Below are 19,622 nucleotides of genomic sequence, written 5' to 3' on the forward strand. Positions count from 1 at the left end.
AAGCCCAGCATGCACCTCTCCATGAAAACCAGGAAGAAAAAAGGAACTGGGCTTCACATACCCACACATGATAGATACAGCCACAACATGAGCTGGATATAAGGCAAGTGGTTGCAATGATTGGGGAGCTATTATGTTTTAGGAACCATGTGATTAATTTTATCTTGCCAAAAAAAAAATTATGCCTGGAACCCTGCTTTAAGTGTATGCCAATGTGAGGGCTGTGTCTGCCAGCACAGGGATGCCCAGATGTCCTACACATCCCCATGCAGGTAGTCTCATTCAGGTTAATTGGGAAGCAGTGGCTGCACATACACAGCTGCCACTCCCAATTTGACAACCATGTAAGAGAAGGTCAAACTGGGAGCAGTGGATATGCCCCATCATGAATGGGACTGCACAAACATTTGTGTATCCCTGGCACAGGTGCACTTAATCACTGTCCGCCTACACTATAGCAGAAAGACAGCTACAGTGCGGCCCTCCAGTTCTGGGCGTACCTCCTCTGTGTGTGGATCAAGCTTGCTGACCACTGTGTGCTTTGGACACAGCTGATTAATGTAAACCAGTTGCAGTCTCCTTGCCTCACAGACAGCATGTGAGGAAAGAAGAGCTGATCTTACAGAGTACAACAAGTACATGGCTTACAATGATCAGTGTCCATCAGAAGTGAAATATTGTTTTTGCAACATTTTATAAAAGAAATTCACCCAAAAATTGTCTCATTTAGCAAAAAAAAAAAAAAAGCCCAGTGGTAAATACCCAAATGTATAATCTTTGTATCTTTTGGTGGTATAGTGTTGTCATGTAAAGTGTGACAGCGCTGAATTTTTTTTCTGGGTGGGAAGGGGGTATCCAGTGCATCCAGAAAGTATTCATAGCGCTTCACTTTTCAAATTTTGTTACAGCCTTATTACAATTACTTAAAATTGATATTAATTGTTTTCCGCAAAATTCTACAAAAAATACCCCAGAACATGGTGTTTTGAAATCTTTGCAAATGTAAATAAGATAAAAATAAACCACATGTACACAAGTATTCACAGCCTTTGCCATAATACCAAGAGCCCTTTCCACACTGTGCTGCCCCGAGCAGCGACGAAAAAAAAAATGCTATACCGTTGAATTTGCGACACACTTTGGCCGCTAGCGGCCGAAAATGGTTTAAAAATCGCCCGCAATGCACAACTACAGCATTTTTTTACCGGCAGTACTGCCCTCATTGATTTCAATGGCCAGGAGCGGATTAGGAGCAGCGAGTACACCGCTCCAAAGAAGCTGCTGGCAAGACTTTGACACCCTGCCAGCGCACTGCTCGTGTGAAAGCCCTCGGGCTTTCACACTAGAGTGGCCGTTTTAGGGAGCTTTGCAGGTGCTATTTTTAACGCTATAACGCCTGCAATACGCCCTCAGTGTGAAAGGGGTCTTAAGCTCAAGTTCATCCTGTTTCCACTGATCATCATTAAGTTTCTACAACTCAGCGCGCCCACCTGTGGTAAATTCAGTTGACTGGACAGAATTTGGAAAGACACACGTCTCTAAGGTCCCACAGTTACCAGTGCATGTCAGAGCACAACCAAGCCAAGAAGTCCAAGGAATTGTCTGTAGACAGAATTGTATCCAGGCACAGATCTTGGGGACAGGTACAGAAAAATTTCTGCAGCATTGAAGGTCCCAATGAGCACAGTGGCCTCCATCTGTAAATGGAAGTTTGGAACCAACAGGACTTTCCAGAGCGGGCCGCCTGGCCAAACTGAGCGATCGGGGGAGAAGGACCTTAGTCAGGGAGGTGACCAAAAACCCGATGGTCACTGACAGAGCTCCAGCATTTCTCTGGAGGGAGGAGAACCGTCCAGAATAACAATCTCTGCAGCACTCAATCAGGCCTGTATGGTATAGTGGCCAGATGGAAGCCACTCAGTAAAAATGCACATGACAGCCGCCTGAAGCACTAAAACCATGAGAAACAATTCTCTGGTCTGACGAAACAAAGATTGAACTTTGGCCTTAATGGAAGAAGCCACCAAAAAAGTGCCAAGCTTGTAGCATCATACTTAAGACTTGAGGTTGTAATGGGTGCTTCAACAAAGTATTAAGCAAAGGTCATGAATACTTCTGTACATATTTTCTTTGTTTCCCCCCTATTGTATGTAGAATTTTGAGCAAAATTAAATTCGTTATTATATTTTGGAATAAGGCTGTAACAAAGTGTGGAAAAAGTGAAACACCGTGAATACTTTCCAGATGCACCAAGTATGCATGTGTGAGCAATGCCTAAAATAAAAGCTTTACCTTACAAGAAAGCAAATAAATGTAATCTATGATTAAATGAGAGGAGACCATGTACAAAATATAAAAAAAATTATGCCAACCTGGATGCACAGTTGTCAAATGTGGTTTCAGAACTGTAAGGACAGTAGTTCCCATACTCTCGCAGGACAAAGGTAGACCTCTTAGTTTCCGATTCTTAAATAAAAGCACAGTCATAAACAAAAGAAAAACCATCAACAGAAATCGTGATTGGACAAAAACCCAAATATGCTCACAAAACATACATAAGTTTATTTTTTTTTAAATGTCACTATGGGGTTTAGGGATGACACTCCCATATGTTTGGCACTGTGACTGTGCCCAGTTTAGGATCCAAGAAAACACCGCTACATAAACCAATTTTGTAGAGGTTGTTTTTTTTTTTCAAAAAAGTTTTATTTGGAAGACAAGAAATAATACAGTTCAGTACAATGCAATGAGTTAGGAATCATACAGAGGCTGCAACATAAGGGCCAAAAGAGAGACAATGTTGGGAATATGAAAAAAATAGGGATACATAGAGGGAGGGAGAAGGAGCCTGTAACCATTTACCTGAGCGCAGTAGTTATACATGACTCATTACACGTAATGGAGTGAGGGACATTCAATTAATTGAGGATATGGATTAGAACAAGCTATCACATGAGAGTTTTTATTATAGTGGGAAGATGGAGGTATGGAGCCAGATTAAGGTGTTGGTGACCAATAAATCCATTTGTTAGTAAAGATGTGCATGTTGTCGGACAGTGTGTGGTGGATTCTTTCTGAGAGTCTAATAGATTCCATTCTGGAGATTACCTGCGGCCATGGTAAGCTCTGCGATCTCCAGTTACAGGCGATCATCCATTGTATGGCACTGATTAGAGAATGAATCAGTCTATTGTATGGAGGTGGAACATCAGGGACCGTGGCATAAAGTAAACATATATGTGGGGTGAGGGAGATTTTCTTGTTGAGGGTGGTTTCTAGTCTGTTCACAAGTGCGAGCCATATAGGTTCTAAGAGTTTACATTCCCAAAAAATATGTAGGTAATTACCCACTGCAGGGCAACCTCTGAAGCAGTTCGGGGAGGTATTGGGGTAGAAGGAGTGGATTTTGGCAGGGGTCATATACCATCTGGTGAATATTTTTAGGGGGGTTTCTCTAAAGGCAGCAGCGCGATTGCTCTTACGGAGATTCTCAATCATATCAGCCCACTGATCAACAGAGAAAGAGAAGTTAAGTTCCGTTTCCCAACGCAACATTGGGGCCGATTTTTCTGGTTGGAGAGAGGCAGTAAGGTTATTATAAAAACTAGAGATTAACCCTTTGTCTCTAGGGCAGGATAAGCAAACATGTTCAAATAGAGTACTAGGAGGGGAGATTTGTGTGGAGAAGTACAGTGAAAAGAAGTCTTGGATTTGTGTGTACTGAGGAAGACTAGAGGGGAGATGAAATTTAGATTGTAAGGAAGCAAAGGTGAGAAATTTCGAGTTGGAAGTGAATGATTTTAGCGTGGCGAGATCTTTAGAAATCCATATTTCGAAAGGGGTCTTGTCTAGAAAGGCCGGGGGAAATCTGGGGTCTCCAATATAAGAAGCTAGAGGAGGGGTCGGAGAGGAGAGATTGCGTTTAAGTTGAATTTTTTTCCAAATTTGGAGCATTTGAGCGACTATAATATTTTTCTTGGAGAGAGTATGGTGTGGTATTGCGTTTGACCACAAGATGCCCCTAAGGTTTAGAGGCAGTATCGAAGAAGATTCGAATCTGAGCCAAGGGATGTCTGAATCTACGGAAAACCATTGCGCTAAGTGTACCAATTTAGCAGCAAGAAAATAGGACCAAAGGTCAGGGAGACCCAGGCCTCCATTAAGTTGGGATCTGTACATAAGAGAATAGCTGCTTCTGGGTTTTTTATCATTCCAGATAAATTTGTTGATTTCTCTCTGTAGAGCTTCCAAACGGGTTTTGGGGACATTGATAGGTAATGCTCTGAAAAAGTACAACATCTTGGGGAGGATGGTCATTTTAAAAGCGCATATTCTGCCCAAATATGAGATATGATAAGTAGACCAAACCTTAATCAATGCGCTGATGTGGGAAAATAGGGGAAGGTAGTTGGCTTTATATAGTAGGTTGTGCGAGACTGTGATGTGAACACCAAGGTATTTAAGTGACGTGGGGGACCAAATAAAGTTAAAGTTCTGCTTCATTAGGGAGACCAGATCTGGGGGACAATTAATAGGTAGAATGGAACATTTATTTGTACTAATTGATAGGCCAGAAAGTTTATGGAAGGAGTTAAGTTCTGACAGAAGATTAGGGATAGATAAATGAGGGTCTGTCAGGAATAGGAGGGCATCGTCTGCATACATACTGAGTTTAAATTGGTGGGAGTCTTTGTAATAACCGTGTATGTCAGGGTTTTGTCTAATGGCATGTGCAAGTGGCTCTATGGCAAGAGCAAACAGGAGGGGAGAAAGGGGACAGCCCTGTCTAGTGCCTCTGCTAAGGGGGAAGAAGTCCGAATTGCTACCAGGTATTCTAATTCTGGTCTTAGGGAGGTGATATAGAGCATTAAATCCGTGAATAAATCGCTCTGAGATGCCGAATTTAGGGAGGAGGTGGTTAAGGTACGACCAGTTAACACTGTCGAATGCCTTGTGAATATCTAGGCTTAGTAAGCATAGGGGGCGGGAGTGTAGGTTTGCGTCTTGAACTAGGTTGGTGACCAATCTAATGTTGTCAATAATCTGTCTGCCTGGGATAAAACCTGTTTGGTCTACATGAATAAGGGAGGTGATCACCGAGGACAGTCTGTCTGCAAGCAATCTACCGAAAAGTTTAAGGTCATTATTAAGGACCGAGATAGGGCGGAAATTTTGAGGTTGAGAATGGTCTTTTTGAGGTTTAGGTATTAGGGAAAGGTTTGCCAGCAGCATTTCCTCAGGGAATTGGCCACCAAGCAAGATATGATTAAATAACTTAGTAAGACTTGGTACTAATAGGGGGGCAAATTTTTTATAATATACTGCTGTAAAGCCGTCAGGGCCGGGGGCAGTCGAAGTTTTAATAGTTTTAATAATATTTGTGATCTCAGCCTCTGTACATGGCTCGTTTAATGCGGAGATCTGAGAGTCTTTTAGTTTAGGAAGATGGAGGGAGTTAAGCCAATCTAAAGATGAGGGTTTAGGGTGGGATTGAGGGCCAGATAAGAGATTTTTGTAGAAGGAGGTGAAAACCTGGAGTACATCCTGTGGGTGGGTAACCAAATTACCCTTCGAGTCTCTCAGCTTATAGACGTGAGGGGGTTTAGCATCATGATTAAGTTTACGGGCAAACATTGTAGAGGCCGAGTTGCCTTGTAACAGAAATTTGGCCTTGGAGAATCTAAGTGACTTTTCCGTGTCTTCAGATAGCAATGTATTTAGGGCTTGACGTTTAGAATGAATGAGGTCAGTCAGTCCTGGTGAGGGGCATGAGTGTAATTTATTGTATAGGTCACTCAACTCTCTAGTGAGGCATTTAATGTCAGTGAGTTTGGCTTTGTGTTTAGCCGTGGCGATATTTATAATGTGTCCACGTAGAACTGCTTTGTGAGCCGCCCAGATAGAGGTGGGAAGCACCTCTCCGGGGATGTTATCCTGAAAATAATTTTCAATATGGGATCTGATTTGTTGGAAGGTGGAGGGGTCAGAGAGGAGGGAGTCATTGAGGCGCCATTTAAAGGTGGTTGGCGCAAGACCAATGTGGGAGGTCTCAAATGCTACCATGTTGTGATCTGACCAAGGGCAGGGGTGGATTGTTGCCTTAGAAGAGTTGGCTAGGAGTACGGGGGTGCAAAACACATAGTCCAACCTAGCAAAACAATCATGGGGGTGGGAATAATGTGTGTAGGCCTTAATACCAACATTATGGGCTCTCCATGTGTCAATCAATTGGGATTTATTGATATAGCGGTTTATAGTTTTGGTGAAGGCTTTAGAAGAGGGGGTCGGTCTACTCCTGTCTAGTGTTGGGTGAGCAGTTAAATTAAAGTCCCCACCAATGATCATATGTGGGGAGTTGTAGAGGTCAAGAGTATCGAAAAACTTGGAAAAAAATGAGGTTTGGGCCTCGTTAGGTGCATATAAAGATGCAATTGTTACCTTGCGTCTATTGATACAACCCTTCATGATAATAAATCTACTATCAGTATCTTTAAAGACAGTCTGTAGTTCAAAAATCACAGTGTTTCTAATAAAGATAGCCACACCTCGTGACTTATTGGAGAAGGTGGTGTAGTGAAATTGACTAAAGGTTTTATCAAAATATTGGGGGTGACTAGCCGCAGAAAAATGGGTCTCCTGCATTAAAATAATGTCAGCACCTAGTCTCTTATAGTGCCTAAAGGCTTTCTTACGTTTATTAGGGGAATTAAAGCCCTGTACGTTATGAGAAAAGATTTTGAGACCCATTACTCTGTAGGGGGGGGGGGCACTGGGTGAGAAGATTTTTCAGCAGAGCACTCAGAGGAACAGATAACTTGATCAGGAGCACTTGAATACCATGAATAGTTAGCATGAAAAAATCATTACAGTAATGAGGCAGATAATTCAATAGTGCCCTATTAAGGGGACAACATTCAGGGTAAAAATGCATTGTGTGCCGTGTGTTTTTCAAAAGAGTAAGAACTGAACTAGACAAAAGAAAAAAGAGGTCTTCCAAAAATTTTAATTTACCAATAACTGCCTCGTGGGCAAAGGATCTGACTACTAAAAAGTGCCAGGGAGGGGGGCCAGGGGACAGGAGGTCCAGAGGTCCAGTCAAAAACAAAAGTGGACTAACAAGTCCAATTTCTACCAGCAGGGCCAGCGAGCACACCCAAAAAATAGGTAAGCCAGCGGGCCACGCAGGGAGAATGGGGGACAATCTAGCAACAGCGGATGAGCCAGGCTTAAACTAAAAAAAGTGAAAACTGATCTGGCAAAAATGGGTAGGAGCATGTGCAAACAAATTGAAAAACATAAAAGATAACATCTGGAGAAGGGAACCTGTAGAGTGTAGGCGGTGTGTGTAACAAACAGTGCTACAGAGCCCAAAGGGTCCCGGAATTAATTTGGCGGATTGAGGGGGGATGGGGGAGGGGATTGAAAAAGGGATGGGGGGGGCCCCGGCACTGGAGGGAGCAAACCTGTGATACATAGAAGTCCTTATGGAGTCCATGCAGAGCAGATTGTAGACCCGGGGTCCCCGGGGTCAAGGTAGTAAGTCGTGTCTTGCCCATCCGGACAGTCATTCATTTTCAGGTCGTGGTAATTCTGAGCATCAGGGGTGGGCCACCCCGTGGGGATATCCAGATGGGGTCTCACAGTCGTAGGATCACCTGAAAAGGAAGAAAGAGAAGTGGGGGGGAGGGAAAGAACAAAAAAAAAAAAAAGATTGAGGTGGTAGTGGGGGGGGGGGGGAATTGTCTTGTGGACAGAGTCTAAGAAAGGGGAGAGAAAAAAAAAAAAAGAGAAAAAAAAAAAAAAAAATTCTTCCTTTGTGGACCCGCACATATGAAAACACTCAGACAGTCAGAGTAGGTTAGGCAGCTTGGTCATGGTATAGGGTGTTGGATCCATCTTCTCTGTTCCCTCTGATTTCGCCTGGAAGATGGGGTTGACCAGATAGGAGAGGATCTCGGGGTCACAGGGAAGCGCTGCGGAGGTTCCTGGTCCAGCAAGCCCAGCTTAATCAGCAGATCTTTTCCTTCCAGAACATTATATACTGTGTACGTGGTTCCATTATGTATGATGGACAACTTAAAAGGGAAGCCCCATCTGTATCTGATTCTAGCAGATTGAAGAATATTTGTGACCTCCTTCATCCTGCGTCTACGATCTAATGTTGCAGGGGAGATATCGGGGTAGATCTGCAGTTTAACCCCATCTAGAATAATGTTTGGGGTATTTCTGGAAGCCCTCATGACATCTTCTTTGGTGATAAAGTCCTTCAAGCACATAATCACATCTCTGGGAGGTTTATCAGGGGTTGGTTTGGGACGCAATGCCCTATGTAATCTGTCGCAAGCAAATGCAGACGTTGGTTTGTCAGGTACAAGATTATGAAATACTTTTACAATCGCCTGATTTAGGTCTGTGACCGATTCTGGGATACCACGTATTCTTATATTATTGCGTCTGTTTCTGTTGTCCAAATCTTCTATGTGTGCTTGCATGAAGGAGAAACTATCAGCCAGTGTTTCATAGTCCTTTCTTAAATCATTGTGTGCAAGGGCTAGTTCATCATGCTTAGTCTCCAGGATGTCAGTGCGGCCTCCTATGCTAGCAATTTCATGTGATAGGGCACTGGTAGATTTATGTATCTCCTGCTCCAGCTTTCCCACTAGCTTTTCATAAATTGCTGACAGGCTAGCATCTAAATCAGCCTTAGAGAGTGGCTGTGTGTACTCACTGTTAGCAGAGTGTAAAACAGGAGCCTGTGGGGAGCCGCTGGAGGCCGCATGGTGTCCGGCGCCATTTTGGGACATCTTTCTTTCCAGGTCCAGAAGATAGTTGGTGATCGAGTGATTGGAGCGGCGTCCGCGCCCCTTCTTGCCAGAGGGCATGCACCTATGTCCGCGGGGGTGATGGGTGAAATTTGGGGGTTTGTGGATGAAGGATGGCCCCGGGATTATAGCCTGGCTCTCTCGGTCCGGCGGAGCTCAAGCTAGCAACGTCCGACCAGCATCGCGCCGCGCATGCGCCCCCCTTGTAGAGGTTGTTAAAGGGGTTGTAAAGGTAAAAGTTTTCACCTTAATGCATTCTATGCATTTAAGCAGAGGTTCACCCAAAAATCCACTTTTTGACATTAGCTGTAGCATACTGCCAACATCTGCAGTATGCGTGTTTTTTTTACTTGTACTTATCGTTATATGAGCCCTTGTTTTCCGGCTCCGAGCGGGGAATCCTGAGGGAAATGGGCGTTTCTAAGCGAAGAGGAGTTGATTGACGGCTGCTAAGGCGCGTCTTGGCCTCTGTTTAATCTTCGCCATGATGCTGCACATGTGATCAGTTATGACACCAGCCATTGGATGGTTTGACAGTTTGGTTGAGAGCACAACCAATGTGACAGTTAGCATTCCCGGCATGCCAGGAATGTAACTGCTTTTTCAAACTGTTAAATTGATGGGTGAACCCCGCTTTAAGGTGAAAACATCCGAGGAATAGCAGCCTCCCCGAGCCTCTATTTACTTACCTGACCCTTCGAAAGTCCCACGCCGTGAACGTGCAGGCTTCTCGGGTCGTTCATTGGTTGATTGAAAGCAGCGCAAGCCATTGGCTCGCGCTGCTGTCAATCATATCCAATGACACGGCGCGCCGGGGCCAAGTGATACAGTGAGTGGCTATGGCCGCTGCCTGTATCACAAAAGCGCGCCCACAACAACTCATCACCATGCGAGCTCGCATGAAGGTGATGAAATCTTGCAAGGAGGAGCCGAGACAGCCGCCAAGGGACCTCAGAAGACCAGGTTCGGGGCCACTCTGCAAAACTAGCTGCACAGTGGAAGTATAACATGGTTATAAAAAAAAAAAATGTATATATTAACTTTACATACCCTTTAAATATTACTTTAACTCCTTGATTGCAAGCAAGGGATATCTGAAATGTTAGCAATGTACAGGTCCTCAACCCAGAAAACTGGATTTTCTCTACTCACCATAAAAACCTAAAAATTAATTGACAGGCAGCACTTCCATTATTGACCTAAGGGTTATATTACCATCTTCAGGAGTAAAACTAGGCAGAAAAGCACAGCACTGCCTGGTATGGTCCTTACTGGTAGTAACCCCCCACTTCGCTACAGCCAGCTCAGCAGCAAAAAACAGGAGGGGTGGGTGCTGTGTCAATGAACTCCGAGAAAGATTTTACACAGTAGAAAAAATAAAATGTTCATTGGACAGAACTTCCATTCTTGACCTTAGGGACATCTCAAAGCAGTGCTACTAGGGTGGGAATAGAAAAAAGGAAAAAAATAATCTCCACCAAAACAGCACCCCCCCCCCCCTTGTAAGGGAAGCCAAAAACCTCAGACGGCCGCCTGTAAAACTTTGCATCCGAAGATACCCAAACATCCACCCTGTAAAACTTGGTGAAAGTGCGCACCGATGACCAGGTAGCCCCCTTACGAGAAACCGACGTTTGATGTCGGAAGGCCCAGGCAACACCAATCGCTCTGGTAGAATGCGCCGTGACGGGAAAGGGAGGCACCCTAATGGCACAAGCCTGGACAATAGTTTGATACAGTGTCAAATAGTGTCCGAAAAAGCCACCAGGCACTTCCTTGGGCCATCTACATTTACAAACACCAAATTCGACAAGGAGCTGTAACCGACAGATGCAGACTAAGAGCCCGAACCACATCCAAAGAGTGCAAGGCGACCTCCGTGGGGAGAGATGGTCGAGGAAACAAGGACGATGTCCTCATTTAGATGACAGATACCACCTTGGAGAAACGAGGGATGTGGACGCAGCACCGCCTTAACCTTCTGGATAGAGTTGCCACCTCATCCCTTTAAAACAGAACACATATGAATTACACAGGTTCTGAGACAAATTGAATGCAGATAAGGCACCAAGTGAGTTTAATTACCACCTTAATCAGTCACAGAACCTGTGTAATTAATATGTGTTCTGTTTTAAAGGGATGAGGTGGCAACCCTACTTCTGGACCAAAAAAAAAAAAAGTTAGAGCCGATATTTGCCCCTTAACAGTGCTCAAAGCCAGCTTGTGATCAACCCCACGCTGCAGGAACACGAGAATCTTAGATACCGGATAGGAACATGAATGCCACCCAACAGCCTTGCACAAAGATGTAAATCCTCAGTGAAGTGGACTTGCAGGCCTTCAACATAGTGGGAATCACAGAAACAGACAACCCCCAGTCTCAGCACCTGGCTTTCAATAGCCAGGCCGTCAAAGCCTGGATGGTTGAGATGGTAAAGCAAGGTAGAATATCTGTCCCTAGGACAGGAGGTCCTCCTGCACCGGCAGTCACCCGGGGGCATCCACCATCTGTACCAAGTCAGGGTACCATGGACACCGAGGCCAATCTGCAGAAATTAGAACAGGTATCCCCTCGGACTTTACCGTGCGCAGAAGATGAGGGAGGAGCTTGAGAGAAGGAAAGGCACAAATGAGCCGATTATGCCTTCATCGCGTCTGATGCATCCGCCAAAGGAGCCCTTGTTCTGGCCACGAATCTCTGCACCTTCTGATTGAGTGGGGAGGCCAGTAGATCCACGTCCGGCGTGCCCCACTGCAGCGACCACTCCCCTGAGCCAACAACTGACGGCTGAGGTAGTCTGCTTGCCATTTTTCTACGCCTGAATGTAGACGGTGAAGAGAGCTGGCACATGAAGTTCTGCCCACTGCAGAATGTGAGAGCTCCTCATCCTCCTCATCCCCCCCCCCCAGTGGTTGACGTAAGCCACCGCCGTGGCATTGTCTGGCTGGATCCTGACCGACTACGCAGCAGCTGTGCCCAAATTGAGAGGCATAACCTGATGGCACGCAACTCCAGCCCAGAACCCCAAGCCGGTCAAGTGGGCATCTGTCGTGATCACTGTCCAGTGGAGAGGGAGAAACGACTTCCCAGTCCGTAGCCACCAAAGCAGCAAGGCCCTGGTCAGATGGCCCACATGGATCCGACAATCCAAAGATTCCAGCGATTTGTCCCATTTGGACAAGATCTCCCTCTGCAAGACCCGAGTGTGAAACTGGGCATAAGGGACCAACTTGAAGCTGGACATCGGGCCTAAATCCTGCATGCAAAAAATGGAGACGACCACTTGCAGAATAGCCGTAACCACACCATGTAGTGAAGGGTCTAAAGTTTGAGCGACGGAAGAAAAACCCTCGCTCAGAGTCCAGAATCAACCCCAAGTATTCCAGGCGTTGGGCCGGGAGCAACACATACTTCTGGAGGTTCAACACCCAGCCAAACTCTTGTAAGGCTTGCATGGTGACCACCACATTGTCCCTCAGTTCAAAAGCCGACGCTGCTGGGAGGAGACCATTCAGGTAGCCCACGGCTATGATCTCCACTGTCTCAGCAACACCAAAACTGGTGCCATCACCTTGTAGACCTGGAGAGCCGAGGCCAGGCCAAAGGGAAGTACCACAAACTGATAGTGTGCATCCCCAACTGCAAATCGCAGAAAATGCTGGTGCCTGACAGATGGGGACATGCAAGTACATGTCCTTGATGTCCCGGGAGGCCAGGAAATCCCCCTGATGAAGCGCGGCCACCACAGAACAAACAGACTCCATCCTGAACCTCTGTACCTTCACAAAACAATTGAGGGCCTTGAGATCAAAGGATCAGATGAACCCCTTCCTTCTTTGGAACTATGAACAGATTGGAGTAGAAACCCCAAAATCGTTCCTGTACCAGCGTCGGGGGGGGAATAAATAAAAAAATCACCTTCTAAACCTTCATGCGGAAGAGAGCTTGTCTGCGGGCTTGTTATGCCAAGGATGCTTTGGTCGGCTGGGAACCCTTGCCCGAACGAAAAAAAAAGCTTGCGAGTGGAAAGATAGGGGCCCTGCCTGCGACAGGGGCTCCTTGCTATTTTGGACTGTGGGAGAAAGGTACTCTTCCCCCCAGTAATACCCTTTATGTCATCCAGAGTGGCTCCAAATAGCCACCCACCCTGGAAAGGCAAAGCCGCCAGAGTCTTCTTAGACATTTGGTCAGCCGACCAGCACCCAAGCCAAAGCAACCGGCGAAGAACTACGGCCGACAGATTTTAGAAAGTAACCGGCCGTGTCCAAAGCCACATCACAAACATACTTGAGCCCTTGCACTAACTGGTCTCCCTGTTCCATGCAGACTGGAGAGACTTGCTCATTACCCAACTCACGGTGTAATAGCTTAGCCCACTCAGTAAGCATCTGCAACATCAGAACAGTGGCCAACACCAGATAAAGAGCCGAACCTGCCATCATAAACATAGACCGAGCATCCACCTTAGGGACCCCTCAATTGGAATCGTGGTCGCCTTGTTCAACCTAGACACTGGAGGATCAATGACAGGAAGGAAAGCCCATTTTTTCAGCAGACTACTCAAAAGGGTAACGCAACGAAAAACGCAGCAGGACTGAAAAGGACCACTGCGGGCGGTCAAGTCTTGTAAATTAATCGAAATAAGACCGGTAAGGAAACACCTTAGCAGTGCGGACCGGCTTATGAGACCCAAAGGGAGCCGACACCTCTTCAAAGGCCCCAGCCGGGTGGTGGTTTCCCTTTCTCTCTCCCTCATCGGCGTTCGGTCCCTGGAAGTGTCCGAGTGTGAGACTTCCATGGAGTCTGAAGCAGGTGCCCCTCCCCCAAACAACCACCATGATGGCAGCTGGCCCCTCTGGGTAGGGACCAAAAAAAAAAAAAAAAACACACCTTTTGCACCATTTGCATTAAAAGATGCATTCTTGTAGCATTGCGCTTGAATGCAGAAGACACACACACACACAGCCAAATTCCAGCTATACTTCACTCTAAATTTAGGCCAAGCTGGCCATTTACTAAAGCTACATTCTTACTTCGATTTGAAATTGCAGGCAGAATTGCTGCAATTCTGCCTGCGATTCCAAATAAAGTAGCAATCGCTGCACTTGTGTGATGTGCATTTGGGTGCCATTATCCGTTAATGGTACCCTAAACATTGTGATTCTGCGGCAATTGTCATGCGACAGGATTGCACACCAGTCGTGGCCAAATGTGCCCAAAAAGTGTCAGGAACTTAATTTTGTGCGTCAGAAGTGCATAAGGCAGGCCATGCAACTGAATAGGCTTAGTCCTATGCAACAAGCAGAATTTCTCTTTGAAAATCCTGAAGTTTTTTTATATGTGCAAGTGGCATAGGTCTTCACTCAGGGGAGGGGAGTGCACTTTTGGCATCTTCACCTCAAGTTCCAGTTGACTGTTCTGGGATCTGTCTTTGAGCAGCAGTGTATCTTGCACCTTGGGCTGATTTTTTTAAACTATGTCCCACCCTCCACCCAAATAAATTTTATGAAGGAATGAAAGCTGCATGCCCTAGGGCAAATTGTGGGTGCGGACAGATTGTGCCAGCAGTGGGAGGGGTTTAATGGAATATAGTTAACTAAAACCTGAGCCTACTTTGCACACATGCCAGTCCTTTTACACAGAAAATAAAAAGCCAAGAGTCTGCACCCCTGAAACTTAAATTGCATATGCTTTTGTACACAACCTTTCAGTAGCCATGCAGTCAGGTGCAGCTAGGACAGTCGCTGTCTGCAGTGCTAGCCCTAAAGTTTGGTTCATTGAGGACTGAATGGGGGGGGTGTGTTGCAACGTGGTTAAAAGGCACACTGTCACCACAACACTGAAGCCTGAACATAATTAGGCATTTAGCACTAGAGGAATAAAAATAAATAAAAAAAAAACAGTTTACGCCTTCTGACACTCTGAAGTGTCAGGGCACATCTTCCTATCTATAGCCTAAGCACCGCCACTTATAACATAACCAGAGGTCTGGCAGCAGATAGTAAAATTTGCATGAGATTGTGTTAAAAAACCCATACCTTCCATCTAAACTTGATTGATGCCAGGTCACCAATATACACTTCAGATCTAGGTATCCACCTACTCATCTCACTTCATGATAGTGCCCCATCTACATGGTCAAATACTGTGAATTCATGTGTCTTCCCACAGCAGATACATCAATATTTTCCTTGCATTGAATCATCTGAACCCAGTGATAGGGTGACTACGTGTCCCAAATAGCCCGGGACAGTCCCGCATTTTGCAGGTCTGTCCCGGGCACATTCATTCCAGGACAATACAGTGGAATGAAACAGACACCCAAGCCAAACGAATGCCCCCAAAAAAGGCCACCACATCACCGCTTTACTCACTGACAGTACTTGTCCTGCCTGGGAATGCCTGTAGCACAATCCCTGCCACCTGCTTGTGATTGGAGAAATCATAAATCCTGCCTCTTTGTCCAATCACTGTGCTGTGATTCGTTACAGCACAAGCTGATTTTTGGGAGGGGGGGGGGTGTCCCTGAATGGTAGTTTGGAAATGTGGTCACCCTACCAGTGGATCACTGACTGGGCATGGACGTTGACGCCCCAGTAATGCTAAGAGGACATTATGCAGCTTATTTTTAATCTTGGGTATCATTTCTAGATGTACTCCTACTCTAAAGGTTTGGATATATATGGAAAATCATGTTGAATAAAAACATTACAGTTTGCCTTCTATAGCAAAAAATCACATTTTAGAAGGATATACAATCTGTTTTTAACCACTTGACAACTGGGCACTTAAACACCCTTAATAACCAGACCAATTTTCAGCTTTTGGTGCTCTCACGTTTTGAATGACAATAACTCAGTCATACAACACTGTAACCAAATGAAATTTTTGTCCTTTTTTTCCCACAAATAGAGCTTTCTTTTGGTGGTATTTGATCACCTCTGCGTTTTTTTTTTTTTTCCGCTATTAATGAAAAAAGAACGAAAATTTTGTAAAAAATGAATTTTTCTTCATTTCTATCATATCATTTTGTAAAAAAGTAATTTTTCCTCATACATTTGGCCTAAAATGCATACTGCTACATATTTTTGGTAAAAAAAAAAAAAAAAAAATTTGGATATTATTTAGTCTGGGTGAAAGTTATAGGGTCTACAAGCTATGGTACCAATTTCTGAAAATTGAACAATTTGATCACACCTGAAGTACTGACAGCTTCTCTCATTTCTTGAGACCCTAACAAGCCAATAAAGTACAAATACCCCCCAAATGACCCCTTTTTGGAAAGTAGACATTCCAAGGTAGTTAGTAAGAGTCATAGTTAGTTTTTTTGAAGTTGTCATTTGTTCCCACAATTCTTTGCAAAATCAAGATTTTTTTTTTTCATACCAATATTGTCATTATAACAGGTTATTTCTCTCACATGGCATGTATATTCCACAAATGGCACCCCAAAATATATTCTGCTGCTCCTCCTGAGTATGGCAATACCACATGTGTGAGACTTTTACACAGCGTGGCCACATACAGAGGCCCAACACCGAAGTAGCAACTTCAAGCATTCTAGGAGCATAAATTACACATCTAATCTCTCAACCACCCATTACACTTTTGAAGGCCCTGGAGCACCAGGACAATGGAAACGCCCACAAAGTGACCCCATTTTGGAAAGCTAACACCCCAACGTATAATCTATGAGGCATAATGAGTCTTTTGAACAGTTCATTTTTTTCCAGATGTTTTTGGAAAATGTGGAAAAAAATAAAAACGCATTTTTTTTTACAGAAAGTTGTCCATTTATAGGATATTTCCAACACATAGCATGTACATAGAAAAAAATTACACCCCAAAATATATTCTGCTGCTCCTCCCGAGTATGGCGATACCACATGTGTGAGACTTACACAGCGTGGCCACATACAGAGGCCCAACATCCAAGAAGCACCATCAGGTGTTCTAGGGACATAAATTACACATCCAATTTCCTTACAATCTATCACATTTTTGAAGGGCCTTCATATTTCTAACACAGCATGTACATACCAAGAATTACACCCTAAAATACATTCTGCTGAGTAATGGGTAAAAAAAAAAAGAAGATTACCTGTGGTTTTAGTAGTGCAATTGTCCACAGAAGGAGAGCCCCGATCCAGGCAGGGACGTGGTCACTGGTCAGCGACAGTGAATGGAATTGTCCAGGCAGCAGGCAGGAATATTGTCCATAGTCAGTACAGTGCCAGCAGTGGCAAAATATTCATCCTGGTAGGAACATGGTCCAAGTAGCGGGCCATGGGTAGGGGAATGGGGACAGGGGTAGAGGCTTCTCCCACCCAAATCTCTTTGAAGCCTCCGGGCAACCAGACCCTAATCCGGGAATGAGAAAACTAAAAAAATTTTTTTTTCATCCAGAAAAACAATTCTGGAGCCCCTCACATATGTGAGACCCCTGTGTTCCCACTAGTATAGCAGGGTAAAAGATCAATCCAAGGGGCAGGCAAAAAACGTGGTCAAACAGTCCAGGGTCAGTTCCAGAGCAGGCAGAGGTAGGTACAGTTTAGGGTTAGGCAAAAGAGTTGTCGTATAACAAGCCAGGGTCAGTTCCAGAGAAGGCAGAGGTATGTTTAGGGTTAGGCAAAAGAGTGGTCGTATAACAGGCCATGGTTGGTTCCGGAGAAGGCAGAAGTATGTTTAGGGTTAGGCAAAAGAGTGGTCGTATAACAGGCCATGGACGGTTCCGGAGAAGGCAGAGGTATGTCAGTGCAGTGGCATAAGGGGTGTGGGGGGAAATTACAGGAAATGAGAATTGCGTTTACCATACGTCCCTAATGTAGAAACGTATGGTAACGGCGGAAACATGTTCCAATACAGAGGCCTGGTTGGGAAGGACAATCGGGACAGTAATATGTGGTGTCTTTTCGAATTCCTCTTCTGGAGCACACCCGGCACCTCTTCTGATTTCTGTTGCCTGTTTCACGGGAGGGGGTTTGCTCAGGAAAGTGACGCTCGTGCAGTCTGCTCACAGAATCGGAGCGAATATTTTCCGGTGGGTTTTCAGGGTACAAAAGGGTGGTGATGACTTCTTCTTGATAGTCCAGATATGATACGGGGTTCTCTGATGATTTTTTGTAAATTACATAGGAATTATAGAAGGCCAAACTAAAAAAATAAATGGACACTTTCTTATACCAGTGGCGGGATTTTCTTGTGGGCAGGTAGGGTTCTAACATCTGGTCATTGAAGTCCACTCCCCCCATGAACAAATTATAGTCATAGATGCATTTTGTTTTTTGGATTGGGCCGGTTCTTTTGGGGACTTCCACGCAGGTGTCGTCGTGGATTGATGCAAGCATGTGGATGTTCCGTTTGTCCCTCCACCTGACAGCCAATATCTCCTGGTTCCTCAATGCTGCAGACTCCCCTCGTCAGCTTTTGATCCACCAGTTTTTGCGGGAAGCCTTTCCTGTTGGGTCTTATTGTGCCACATGCTGGGGTATTCCGAAGGTAAAGACAGCGAAACATGGGCAAGCTGGTGTAGAAATTATCCACATAAAAGGTGGTATCCCTTTCCAAAGAGTGGATACATCAGATCCCAGACCACTTTTCCGCTGACTCCCATATACTCTGGACATTCAGGGGGATGCAGTTGGGAGTCCTTCCCTTCATACACCATGAATGAGTAGAGGTACCCTGTGGCTCTGTCGCAAAGTTTGTACATTTTGACCCCATATCGGGCCCTTTTGCTGGGGATGAACTGCTTGATGCCCAGCCTGCCTGAGAATTTGACAAGGGACTCGTCCACAGATATGTTCTGGTCAGGGGTATATAATTGGGGAAATTGTTGAGCGAAAAAATTTAGAAGTGGCCGAATTTTATATAGCTTGTCAAAAGCAGGGTCATTTCGGGGAGGGCACTGGGCGTTGTCGTTAAAGTGGAGGAACCGCATAATTAAATATCGGGATCTTGGCATAAGGGAGGAGATTGGCATGTGGTGAATGGGTTTGGTGGACCAGTAGGAGTACAATTGTTTTTTTTTTTGAAAGTGCCATAGTAAACGTTAGGCCTAAGAAAATTTTAAATTCGTCCACGGTTAGTTCTCTCCACTCAAAGGGGCGGGCATATCTGGAACCAGGGTTACTTCTTATGTACTGTTGTGCGTAGAGATTGCACTGGGCCACAATGAAGGATAGCAAATCTTCGGTGAAAAGTAAATTAAAAAAATTAATCATGGATAAGTTTTCGGTGTTCACCTGGACACCTGGCTGGGCAGTGAAGGGGGGGATATTTGCTGCTCCGGAATTAGGGGGAAGCCACAGGGGTTTTTGAAGGCCATAGGGAAGGCTGGCATGGCCCCTATCCCTTTGGGGCTGAGAAGACACCCTACTGGTGCCTGGGCTTTGTTGCAGTGGCACAGCGCTTGGGGTGGACGGCACAGCGCTTGGGGTGGACGGCACAGCGCTTGGGGTGGACGGCACAGCGCTTGGGGTGGACGGCACAGCGCTTGGGGTGGACGGCACAGCGCTTCTGGGAGTAGGCCGCTTCTCCACGCCAGCACCCCTTCTTTTCCTGGGCACATGTTCTTCTTCAGATTCTGAATCGGACCCACTGTCTATAACGGGTTCATAGGCCGAATCAGAATCGGACAGAGACTCCTTGCTGCTCTCATCGCTCATGGCTAGTAGACGCTGTACGGCCTGCTCACCGGTAAAGAATTTTTTTGCCATACTGGTGGCTGGTGAGGCTGTACTGCAGAGCACTGTGGTGGCACTGGTGGACACAGGTGGGCACAGGCGGCACTTATGTGC

General features: G+C 45.4%; 1 protein-coding gene across 2 annotated transcripts in view; it reads right to left on the minus strand.

The window, feature by feature from the left end:
* The window catches only part of LOC120929373 (protein D7-like), an 81,741-nt gene that overhangs the window by 31,440 nt on the left and 30,679 nt on the right, over positions 1–19,622 (minus strand). For both annotated transcript variants that reach the window (XM_040340759.1, XM_040340758.1), the window contains one exon: positions 2,373–2,466. In XM_040340759.1, coding sequence (XP_040196693.1) covers positions 2,373–2,466 — 94 coding nt within the window. The remainder of the gene's footprint in view (positions 1–2,372; positions 2,467–19,622) is intronic.

This window comes from Rana temporaria, chromosome 2 (genome assembly GCF_905171775.1).
Source record: "Rana temporaria chromosome 2, aRanTem1.1, whole genome shotgun sequence".
Lineage (NCBI taxonomy): Eukaryota > Metazoa > Chordata > Amphibia > Anura > Ranidae > Rana > Rana temporaria.